Source organism: Porites lutea, chromosome 13, assembly GCF_958299795.1.
Source record: "Porites lutea chromosome 13, jaPorLute2.1, whole genome shotgun sequence".
In the NCBI taxonomy this organism is placed as follows: domain Eukaryota; kingdom Metazoa; phylum Cnidaria; class Anthozoa; order Scleractinia; family Poritidae; genus Porites; species Porites lutea.
In genome coordinates, this window is record NC_133213.1 from 10,978,781 (window position 1) to 10,990,537 (window position 11,757).

General features: G+C 41.1%; 1 protein-coding gene across 1 annotated transcript in view; it reads right to left on the minus strand.

Annotated features, from left to right (window-relative positions):
* Window positions 1–9,634: 9,634 nt before the first annotated feature.
* Window positions 9,635–11,757, minus strand: part of LOC140923381 (uncharacterized) — a 5,342-nt gene continuing 3,219 nt past the window's right edge. Inside the window, exon 2 of the mRNA XM_073373468.1 lies at window positions 9,635–10,308. Coding sequence (XP_073229569.1) covers window positions 9,845–10,308 — 464 coding nt within the window. The 3' untranslated portion in view covers window positions 9,635–9,844. The remainder of the gene's footprint in view (window positions 10,309–11,757) is intronic.

Consider the following 11,757-nt stretch of genomic DNA (forward strand, 5'->3'; position numbering starts at 1 on the left):
ACTACTTTTCTAAAAGTAGGGGAAGTTTTTCAGGTGGTTTGTGTTACTTTTGCATCTTTTATCACCTCACACGTTCTATAAAAAAGTCATGGGTTTGTGGGTTACAAAAAGGTCATAAGTATACCGATCAGCGGAAACCAGCAGTGCCCTTGTATGCTTCTTCGTTTGTTAGTTTTTCTACAAATAAATTCTCTGTCAGAAATCCCGCTACTGAACTCATCGGTTTGTAGTCTTGGTTTTGCCGTTCAATTTTTTTAAAGCATGAAAGCACCTTCTGCAGTGAAAAATCGAAGGAAACCTAGAGATAGAACAGACTAGACTGTCGGTCATTTAGCGACTTGAAAACCTCGACTGTCGGTCAATGAGACATTTTGTTTGTTATAATGATGACATTTTATAACTGGTTGTTTTAATTTCAGTTGCTGCGGAGGCAAGCAATGTTTAATACACTGATGACGAGTGCGTTTAGAAGTCATAAGCCCCTTAAGAAAAGTAAGTGTTCTTCGACTTTCGGAAATAAAGAAAACCGCACGAGTAATGCGTTTCAAATCTTGTTGTTCATATATTGTGGTTATTTAGAAGATGGCAGTGAGGAATATCTGTTTGAATTGCGGTCATGTGATCCTTTTCCTCTGACAGTGACATTTGAACATCCCTGTACTCCGAGCATGGCATCCAGTAAGTAAGAAATAACGCAGCTACACCTCGGCGAAAAAAGAGACTTGAACGTGCAAGAAATCTATTTTGAAAGCGCTTTATGCATTCAAAGGCATGGTTAGCTTTACACTCGTGACATTTTTTCCCCATCTTTGCACCGCTTTCCTTTTTTGTTTGATTGTTTTTTGTTGTTGTTGTTATATTCCGTCTCTGTGCCGTATGCTTGTTTTCCCGCGCTTTCAATGGTTGGCTTGTTTGCTGAACTTTTTAGCTCTGTTTCCCCGCACTTTTCCCGGTAGAGTTGTTTCCCGCCTTTAATACCTTAGGCTTGTCCTGTATGGTCGGCCATTTGTTTCAAAATTATGACACGATATACGTGCGGTTTTTTCCCACGTATACTTGCCATCATACCTGCTACACGATATACCTGCGTTTTTTTGTCACGTATACTTGCGTTTTATTCCCAAGTATATGACCACTTTGTTACAAACGCGCATATCTATGCGCACAAAAAAGCCTATATATATGCGTTACAAACAAGCATGTGGTATATGGGGTCACAGAAAGTCGTCGTATAAGAGGCACCGAATTATACCGTCAGCAAAAAACCCTCTCATGCACGACGGAGCTGAAAAGTAACTTCAGTTTGAATCAAGCATAGCCGCAATGGCCGCGTTAATTTCGTGCAAGATTTGGTTCTTATTCATTGCCCTCACAGTAGTGGTGGTTGTTGGCTCCCCGACAAGGGATTTGTTGGAATCCGTGGATTGTCTCTTGAGAGACTGTGTACGATCAGTGTTTTTGATTATAGCAGCTAGTTTCGCTCTCTGCACCATAGTAGCAACCGACGAGGAACTGCATTCTTGCAGAATTCATAACATTCGCATAGACACAACAGTAAATTCCTACGAAGGAACAACAAGACATCGCGCTTTTGTTTAAAGACTCACTGATCTCAAAAAAAATTAAATCGGACTGCATCAGGCTATCAGCGGTGAGAATGATGTTGACTCATGCAGAGCATAATTCTCCATACTTGGCCGGTAGCTTTAGTTTAAGCTACCGTGTACAACTCAAATCTGGAGATCTCAGTCACTATCCGTGAAAACTCAAAATCCACAGAAACATCACTTTTGAGCTGGGCCGAGCGTCATACTGACATGGCAGCCCGGGAGGGGCGAGAGGGGGGGGGGGGGGGGTGGGTACTCAACAAATTCTTATACAGCGGAGGCCCACCCCTTAACCTTTTATATACCATTTTTCACGATTTCGTGTACCTTCTATTGACAAATGATACTCCTTTCACATATGTTGCTTAGAACTTTGTATCCCTTTTAACTGCTGGAAACCCGCACTGTCATAAAATAGGAATCAGTCACAAATGTAAAACGCTTTCTCGACGGGTAAGGGGTTGGACCTCGGGGTGGAACCTCCCCGTACAAATATTTGTTAAGTAACTCTCCGGGATTTCGGGCGGAACCTTCCCGTATAGGCCATCATAGGGAGTACCCTCTCCCCTGGCTTAGCAAGAAATAATCACATTCCCGGACAAAGAAACTTACATGCATGCATGTAGTTATTCCGCAGATCTAGGATTTACGGAGAAAACCATAGAAACTAAAATCTTTATTTAGCCGTAATACTAAATTAAAGCGTTAGGCTTAAACAGAGGTCAAAGAAAATTAAAACACTTTACAACTGCATCTGAGGTCAACTCATAGCTGACATAGCTGGAACACCTAAAGAACCATAAACCACAGGAGATGATTACTCAGTATGCATGTAATTCTCTGTAGTGCTAGTAACTTTAACTTTAACTTTATTATTCCATCGTTCATATAGTACAAAACTCAGTAAAGCCAAAGCCGGGGGCTTATACGACCCGTGGTCAAAATGACAGAAATTATTTTATGTAGAAATGAAGCCCCACTGAAGGCTAAATTTCAAAACTAGAACAAGATACGAAACTTAAATTAAGCAATGCAAGCAGTCCTATAGCAGAGGTAAAACTAGGAGTACTAGTGAGAAATAAACTATCAATAGACTATGATAATCCTGCGCTAATTCAATCCAGGCTTAAAAAGTAAAGTTTTAGTTTCCATTTAAAGTCAGTGGTGGTAAGGCTGTTACGGACAGTGAAGGGTATATCAGTGGGATATCCTTGCCCAAATAATGGGGGTTTGAGAACTAATAGCAAATTGATACCTGAGGGACATTTTATACAAGTTGAACGAGAACGAGTTAGATAACCATGAAAATCACAATTAAAGTGGAGGAGCACTAAGGAAAGAGAGGCAGGTGGAAGGCTATTAACGTCAGTGAGAATACCAGGGAAATAATAAAAAGCTTCGAGACTAGGAGGCTTAGAACGTGTTCGTGGAGGCGAAAAGGTGAAAATTCGCGCGAGAGAGAGAAAAGAGGAAAACCAATCTGTTCAAGCAGACTCTCAAGGTCATGTTTCACATTATCTACAAGAGCTTAAGAGTCGTGTTTTGCCTGTCGGACGCTAATTTCTAACTGAATCGATCGTTGTTTCGGTCAGCATTTGTGAAATAGCGTACACAGTCTCTCAAGAGACAATCCACGGATTCCAACAAATCCCTTGTCGGGGAGCCAACAACCACCACTACTGTGAGGGCAAGGAATAAGAACCAAATCTTGCACGAAATTAACGCGGCCATTGCGGCTATGCTTGATTCAAACTGAAGTTACTTTTCCGCTCCGTCGTACGTGAAGGGGTTTTTTGCTGACGGTATAATTCGGTGCCTCTTATACGACTACTTTCTGTGACCCCATATACCACATGCTTGTTTGTAACGCATATATATAGGCTTTTTTGTGCGCATAGATATGCGCGTTTGTAACAAAGTGGTCATATACTTGGGAATAAATTACGCAAGTATACGTGACAAAAAAACGCAGGTATATCGTGTAGCAGGTATGATTGCAAGTATACGTGGGGAAAAAACCGCACGTATATCGTGTCATAATTTTGAAACAAATGGCCGACCATAGTCCTGCGTGTTACATCGCAAGTTTTTTTTCCCGCGCTTTGCAACGGAGGCTTGTTTTCCCGCGCTTGACTTGATTAGCTTGTTTGCTGCCCTTTACAACTCTGTTTTCCTGCGCTTGCAACCTCTTTCATGACTTGCGCACTTGGCTTGGGTTACACGTTATCTGCACTTGGCACAGCCAAGTATGTTTTATATATTTTGCTCTGAATTCCGGTTAGCTTGCAAGCTTCATGTCGTCTTTCTATTATGTATCATTATAAGATAAATGTAAATGTTTGGACTTACTTTAACTGTTCCTTAAATTTCAGTCGACGTTCACGTGACTGCTGATCACACAATCAAGGCAACCCTCAATACAGTCCCAGGAAAACCACTTTTTTGTTCAAATGATTACATCTCTAGAGTTTTTGAGAGGTGAGTTATTTCTGAGGTATTTCGCCGGGCAGCCAGTTGTTTGTTTTGCTTAATTAGCTCTGCTAATTGTTTGCGAGGTTGCCGCCGAGGCGTGCGCCTTAAGCCTTAACCCATCGCAAAAAACAGAGGCTCACCACCGTCATGAATGTCTCCTACCCTTTCCGAAAGGTGCTGTAGGTTCTTTCGAATAGGCGAATGTTTTCTGACGTCATTGTGTACATTTTCCTCATTAGCGCACGACCTAACTCATAGAAGCCGTGGCCGTATATTTGAAGTAAATGCAAAAGTCGAAAAAGCTGGTTAAATTGAACAATTTCTGCAATTTTCGGCTCTTTGGAAGCAATTTTGAAGGAAATATCAGCCATCAAAAACTGCGAAATTGCTGCATGGCAAAAAAGTTAATGACCCATACATTCTTTGTAAAATTTCGAGTCTTTAGAAGAGAATTTCTCCGAAACCATAGGGTGTACCGGGCTCAAATTTTCAGAGATAACTGAAATTATTATGCTCTTTCAATATTCAGAGTTCTTATTTTATTGGCGTCATCAGTAGTGAAAAGCATATGTTAATGTGGCAAAAAGTGTGAAGAAAGATTCGCCTGTTATTAGGGAGTTTTAGTAACGACGACGACAACGAGAACGTCAAAAAGAAATAGGTTTAGATTAGCAAAACAACAACTTTGTACGCGCATTACGCCTTTTTGTACATTTATTTGCCGTCACTGCACGACTACGACGTAAAAATGCCTAATTTCACGTTTTATGGATGACGTAAACAAGCTACGACGAATTTTACTCTCTCTTTCTAAACATGAATGCAGTCCCCTAGAAATCAACTCCAGGGAAATTCGCTGACATTTGACGTTTTCAGTGAATTAGAATAAACGCGACAAATATTTTAAAAAAGGGAAATTCACTTTAAAAGTGACGTTTTTTGCTGCCGTGGCCGTCGTCGATGCCAAAGTTCCCTTAACATCGACGGCAAAACGTCACCATAAAAATGAATTCGCGTTTCTTCTTTTGCTGAAAATGTTGAATGTATGCGAACTTTCCCGGAGTTCAATTCCTAATGACCGCACGCAAGGAAAGAAAGTGAAAGATAAGTTCTTCGTCTGTTGGCATCCTCCATAAGAAGTCGCGTAAGCAAATTTCACATCAGAGTCGTGAAATAGCGGCAAAGAAATGAACCAAAAAGTGTAATGCACGTGCAGAGTTGTTGTTTTGCTTTGCTCTCATGAAGCTCTTCGAAACTTTTTATTTCATTCGTTCTTCCTCGCACGAAGCTCTATTGTTTTAAGTCTGGGTCCATTGATTTTGCTGTTTGTTTATTGTTTTCTCACCAAATCTTGTGAGCTGTTCCGGGAGCTTCCAGGTGGCCCGTTTTGCTCATTAAACCTATTCCTTTTTATGACGATCTTGTTGCCGTCGCCGTTGTCGTTGCACTTGCGTATTAAGAAGGGTGAAGAAGAACAGGTTAACGGATAAAAGTCATCGCCCACTGATCTTGCCGCTATGTCAGGAGCGAACTTCTCCATGGGATCTTCATTCCAGGATGTGACCGCTGGACTTGATGGATCAGCGGTCGTATCCACGGGAGGCCCCACTGCTGTACCAACTGCTGACTCTATTGCAGCAGTGAGCGCCCTAGGGATTGTACCCTCGTATCATTATGATGGCCTCGTTTAGGTATATAAGAGATAATGAGAGTATAAAAACTGAATAATTTTCTAAATAGGCTTCTATTAGAGATAATTATATCATCGTGTGTTTGCGTTGGTTTACAGAGTATAAGAATTTAGTAATATTCTAAATTGGCTTTTAAGTACAGAGATTCATATCATTATGTATATTAGGATTGTATTAGGTTTCGTACCGACCTTTTTTTACTTCTAATTATAGCTTCTCAAGTGGTGTAGGTTACGTTATGCGCCCTATACTACTCATGTGGACAGCATTCCAAAGTTTTATACTGCGAGATGATGATGATGATGATGATGATGATGATGATGATGATGATGATGATGATGATGATGATGATAATAATAACAATAATAATGACTTTATTACAGTATTTCCACTGAAGGGTGGCTCTTCATCTGTAAAATTTACATTAATATTAAAAATAAAAATAGTAATAATAATATTACTAAAAAGCTATGGCCATATTTGGGTATTTGCCATCCTTTCTCACCCTGGGCGATAACAAAATTCTGGTTAACTTTTTAGGGATTACCGCGTATGTATGGGTTCGTGAACTAGGGGTGGGGAAGTGGGGGAGTTCACCATTCATCTTAGCCCTTGAGAGCCGGGAATTCTCTTGCTTTCTCTTGTATAAAACGTGAGTGCCTTGGTCACTGGCCACGAAGGGGGTCCAAGGGTTTCAAACGTCTGGTGCGTGACACTATTTGTTTTTCCGTTGTAGGGGCCTTTGATGTGGACTCCACATTGGATTTTGACCTTGATCACATTGCTGGTGTGGGAGGTCTTCCGCCTGACGTCACTTCCGGTACCGATCTTTTGGCCGTAAGTGGACTGGGTACAGGTGATAGTTCGGTTGATATTGACATGACTGGATCACAATAAAAAATATAAACCTTGTAGTGAAGATTGAAGAAGTGAAAAGAGAGTGAGAGCACGAAAACTTGGCCATAAACTTGGGATTAATGTTTTCAAAACTTGGGTGTCGGTACTGGAGCCCTGATGGGCCTCTGACAAGTACTGAGTGCTCGTTCGTCTTAGAGAGGTGTCCTTGAGTTACAAAAAATAACTAAAGAAAAGGAAGGATCCTAAGTGTCACATTAGGGACGTGACGATACCGCGACGGCGACGGCAACGAGAACGTCAAACAGGCAAGGGGTGTAGTAAGCAAACCAACAACTCTGCACCTGCATCACGCTTTGCTGTCATTTTTTTGCCATCCCTGCGACGTGAAATTACCAAACGGCAAGGTCATAAAATATACTGTTTCGCTTTGATCTGGGACGCGGTCCTCCTTCTTCAATCCTGCTTAATTTCCCTTCTGAACGAGTTGGAATAATGGGAAAAGAGTTTGAAACGAAGCGAAGAGTCAAGGTTTCAATGACGTTTTTACTGCCTCACCGTTTTCAGATCGTAAGGTCCCTATTTTAGATGTGCGTCTTAATATAGAGGTATGCTTTATAACGGAGTTGACTGTATTGTATATAATGTAAATAATGTATCTTTATATTTTCACATTACTAGCAGAAGATTAAAATAAATTGTATCTTAGAACAAAATGTGGTGAAATTTCAGTGATTACTTTTTGATTTGTATTGTGTTAAAATTTCTACTGGTTTGATCGTCTTGTCCCTTTAGTGCAAAATGTGTTTAGACGCCACTTTAGCCTGCAAGCAAGCTCTCCTATTTGGAGGAGCGAAGCGAGTCTCGCGAGAACGCGCGAGCGAGCGGCGAAGCCGCGAGGGGCAGAGGAAAGGAGAGCTTGCAACTATCTATCATAAAATTTCATTTGTACTTTGCTCAGACGAAGGGAAATACCATTGGCTGAAAAATGACGTTCCGGAAATAAAGTTGATTGATAACAGGCCAAGCTGGCACCTCCTTCGTCAGCGTGTCAAGTTTGGTTCTCGGGGGGATCAGATTGGTACCGACAACTTGTTTCAGCCCTCAAAGCAGACGAGGGGGCTCCCTTGATTTAGTACTCGCAAAGAGAATATTGCGAGCCGAGGATAAATCGGACCTAGGTTATAGTTCTTGTGGAAGGAAAATGAAAACTTTTCCTCATTTGTATTCGTTTGTGTCAAGCGCCTTGTTTAAGTTTAGTTCTGAAAACAAGAAGAGTGAAAGTGAAGAGAGATTCAAGCGCCCGGCTCACGCGCTGCCTTTCAACGTCGGGCTCGCCCGATTGAATTCCACTGGGTAGAAAAAGTCAGAAACATGTACTTGACAATGTAGCTGTGTAGCTTGACTGTAAAGAAGGGCAAAAGAAAGAGTTGGTAACAACTGGAGTACAACTTAAGAGAACCAAGTCCAGGAAAACGCTATTCTCCAGTTCCGGAACGGACAAATATAAGTCTAATATCTAATGTTTTTGCCGGTGTTTGCGACGGGGACTTGTCTTTTACACTGCAGTATGGACGACTTTTCAAAAGTAAACGAAACGAGAATCAGAGTATTGAGTTCTCATCCGAGCGGACACGTTGAGGGTTCGATGTCCCCGTGGAAAAAAGGCATATCTTCAGTGATTAAAAACACTTTTTTTTATGCCGTTGCGAAAGCGATTTATGAATAAATAATCCTATGTGCCCTCGGCTGTCTAAACTTGACAGGCGGTTGTCACTTTTCTAATCTGCGGCACGTTTGCGGTGACAGTTTTCACGCTTTGCGGAGTCCCGGGGTTTCCGGGGTTTCCGGGGTGGAAATGAAAATTTATGAGAGATCGTTGCAAGCTCTCCTTTCCTCTGCCCCTCGCGGCTTCGCCGCTCGCTCGCGGGTTCTCGCGAGACTCGCTTCGCTCGTCCGAATAGGAGAGCTTGCTCGCAGGCTAACGCCACTTTTGCTCCAATCCCTGGCGCTCATTCTCCCCACCTCCATTCCCCTCCCCCCCCTCCAGAATATCCGTGTGAAGACGTTTTTGAAGTCGAATCAGGGGTCAATTTAATAAAACGTTTACACTTGTAAGTGTAGCTATTGTTTAAGAGTCTGAAAACACTAGCTACAATTGTAAATTATACTTGTAAAAGGTTTATTAAATTTACCCCAGTATCGATACCATCGATGAGAATGACGTCATGAAGTCGCCGTAACGTCGGGTCATTATATCGTTAGCTTTTACTTGTTTATGTATCTCAAAATTAGTATTTATAAGATGCCGATAACGGTAGTTTTTTTCGAGACTAGCCGTTCGGACTGGTCATCACTGACAACAAAATTGCTCGTTGAACTGTAAATTAACTTGATTACTTACAGCACTTCTGACGAGACAAACTGGCAAGTACATTTGTTTCACTTTGTGAAGAAAAACTTCGTTTGGATGATAACGAAAAAAATGACTACTTTTAGCAGTGATACCCCACTGATTTGATTCAAAGAGGAAGAATTACAGAACACCAGGGGGAGGGGTGTTGAAACCACCCCTCCCTCCCCCCATCATGCCTGGGGCGATCTGATAATGAAGAGACTATGGGATTGGGCGCTGCTAAGGACCTGTAACGTCATTCAACTTCCTCTATCTTGTTTCGGATACAGATTCGCTGCCAGTCGCAATTCGTGTTTTGAAATAACCTCCGTGGTTTCACACTTTTCTTCGACCACCCGTTCCCTCCCTTTTTTGTACATGCCCAGTCAAACCCTTTATTGTTAGCAGTTGCGTCTGAGGCTCAGTTCATTCAAACTCATAATTTAACGCCATGCAGACGTTAGCAGTTTGCTCTGACGTTCAGCCTAGTCAAACTCTTTGTTTTCACTTTAGTCTAAACGTTAGCAGTTCCGTCTGACATTTGGTTTTTATTGCAACAGGCGCCTGATATTGTAGAAGTTTGCCCCCGCAACAAAATCAGAAAACTCGGAAAATGCGTTTTACGATCAGTTTTATTGCTGCACTTTTACAATGTATGAAAATCATTTAATCTTAACTTTTGCTTTCTCTTGTCAATTGACAGACGAAACGAGCACAGTTCATGTCGAACTTGATTCAAGTGAGAAAGATGGTGTAGCAAAATTCCTTTTTATTCCTTACATTTTTTAAAACCCTTAGAAAAAGCAGAAATTGCGTCTCTTCAGTCACACAAAGAGAGCATAGACATCAGCACACACTGTTCCTCCGTTATCTCCTTCGCTTAAATTCACCAAGTTTTCACCGTACCACACGCGGAATTCTTGCTTGGAATTGATCCATTTCGGAGACCGAAAGAATGGCAGAACAAGCTCAGGTGAGAGGGAGTTATATCCGGGAACCCTGTACCACTTTAAGTTGCTGATCTTCTGGAACTGAATTGGCGGGAGTAGAATGTGGTTGCTTGAGTCTGTGATGACGACGTTGACTTGAGTGTTTATCCCGTTCCATCGATTGTCACCACAGCCCCAGTAAGACCAGTGGGAGGTGATTCTGGTGTCACAGGACACATAACCGTACAGGTGTACCAGCTTTATGGCCGCTAATGTTCCCCGTGGGATATAAAATCTTCCGAACCGGCTGCCTTTGGCTTCAAAACATACTGGCGACGTGTTTACTTTGCGCCAGCGAACTGAAAGTTAAACAGAAACAAGACATAATAAGACGTTACTTCTCTTATACTGGTTGATTTTTAATCTGCAATTTAATTCGATAATCTCCTTGTAATTTTTTTTCCCAACAGTTTTATTTACCTACACATTGTGGTGCAGGATCTGTAAAGGTTAATATTTATTAAAGGTCTATACGGAAAATATGAGGCTTGGTAAAACCACATAAAGTAAATAAACTCCAGATGAGATTATCATACTGTCGTATTTATTTCAACACCGTTTGCAACATGAAAAAACACAAATAAGCTTACACAAATAAAGCTTTTACCAGCAAAAATCGTTTTCAGGATACACACTCAGTGGTCTTTGTAGTGTTTTAGCCTCGCGAGTAACTAATGCGTTAGATCGGTGTTTTGCCGGTCTTTTTTAGAGTAAGAACCTTTCAGAATTCGACAAAATCCTAGGGTCCATTTTTTTGAAGGTAAGAAAAGACTTCAAAGTATTCAAAAGAGCGTTTTCCGATTAACTTTACTGAGCAGTATTTTTCGCTCGATGGCATGTTGACAATTACAGTTTAATTGAATAGAAGAGATGGTTTTGTAAACTCAACGTTTCCTTCAAAGGCGGATTTCCCCCAGAAATCAAATTCAACTTATGACCAAAAAAATAAAAGAAAATCTTTACGAAATTTCGAGATTTCAATGTCAAGAAAACTACAGAGAAACGGCGCCTTACCTCGAGCAACCGGGCCACCATTGTCTGCACTTATTTAAGAACAACACAAGCTGCACAAGAAAGAGGGTCTCAATGGGGTGGTGGCTTTTACGGTTATCGGCTAAAATTTTGGCTCTTTTACGGCTATCGGTTAATTTTTTCAGTTACGGTTAACGAAAAAGTTAAAAATTAACTTCTTTTGTTTCAAAAAGTTAAATATTAATTAACCCGTATTTTTTTGTACCTTTAAATCAAAATAAAGGTCTTCGGATCATCTCGGGATGAAAAAAGCTATTCTTTTGAAAAATGTCAACATTTGATAGATCATACTTTTTATAACGTATTCCACTTCTAATATTATTTTACACATAGATATGTTAATAGTCAATTAAAAATAATCTTTGTGAAAAAGCAAAAGCAGACACACAAACGCTCAACTCAAGGCCGGGGCGCGACATTCATTATAACAGAAATGGCCGTTTTCACACTAGAGAACGATTATTCGTGTGAGACGGGTTTTCCGTTTGATGATTCGCGTCAGATAGGTAATACGTCTTAATTTGAAAATGGAATGGAATGAAAATGGAATTTTGAATGAACAACACCTGACTTTTGAAGACGGGATTATCCGTTCCATATAGCCTGTGTACAGCCGCCCCCTTCCCTCAGAAAAAATCGGAGAAGGGGTGTCTGTGGGGGAGGGGCGACTTTTCACAGGGTAGTCTCAGACGGATGATCCATTTCTAGCTCTAGTG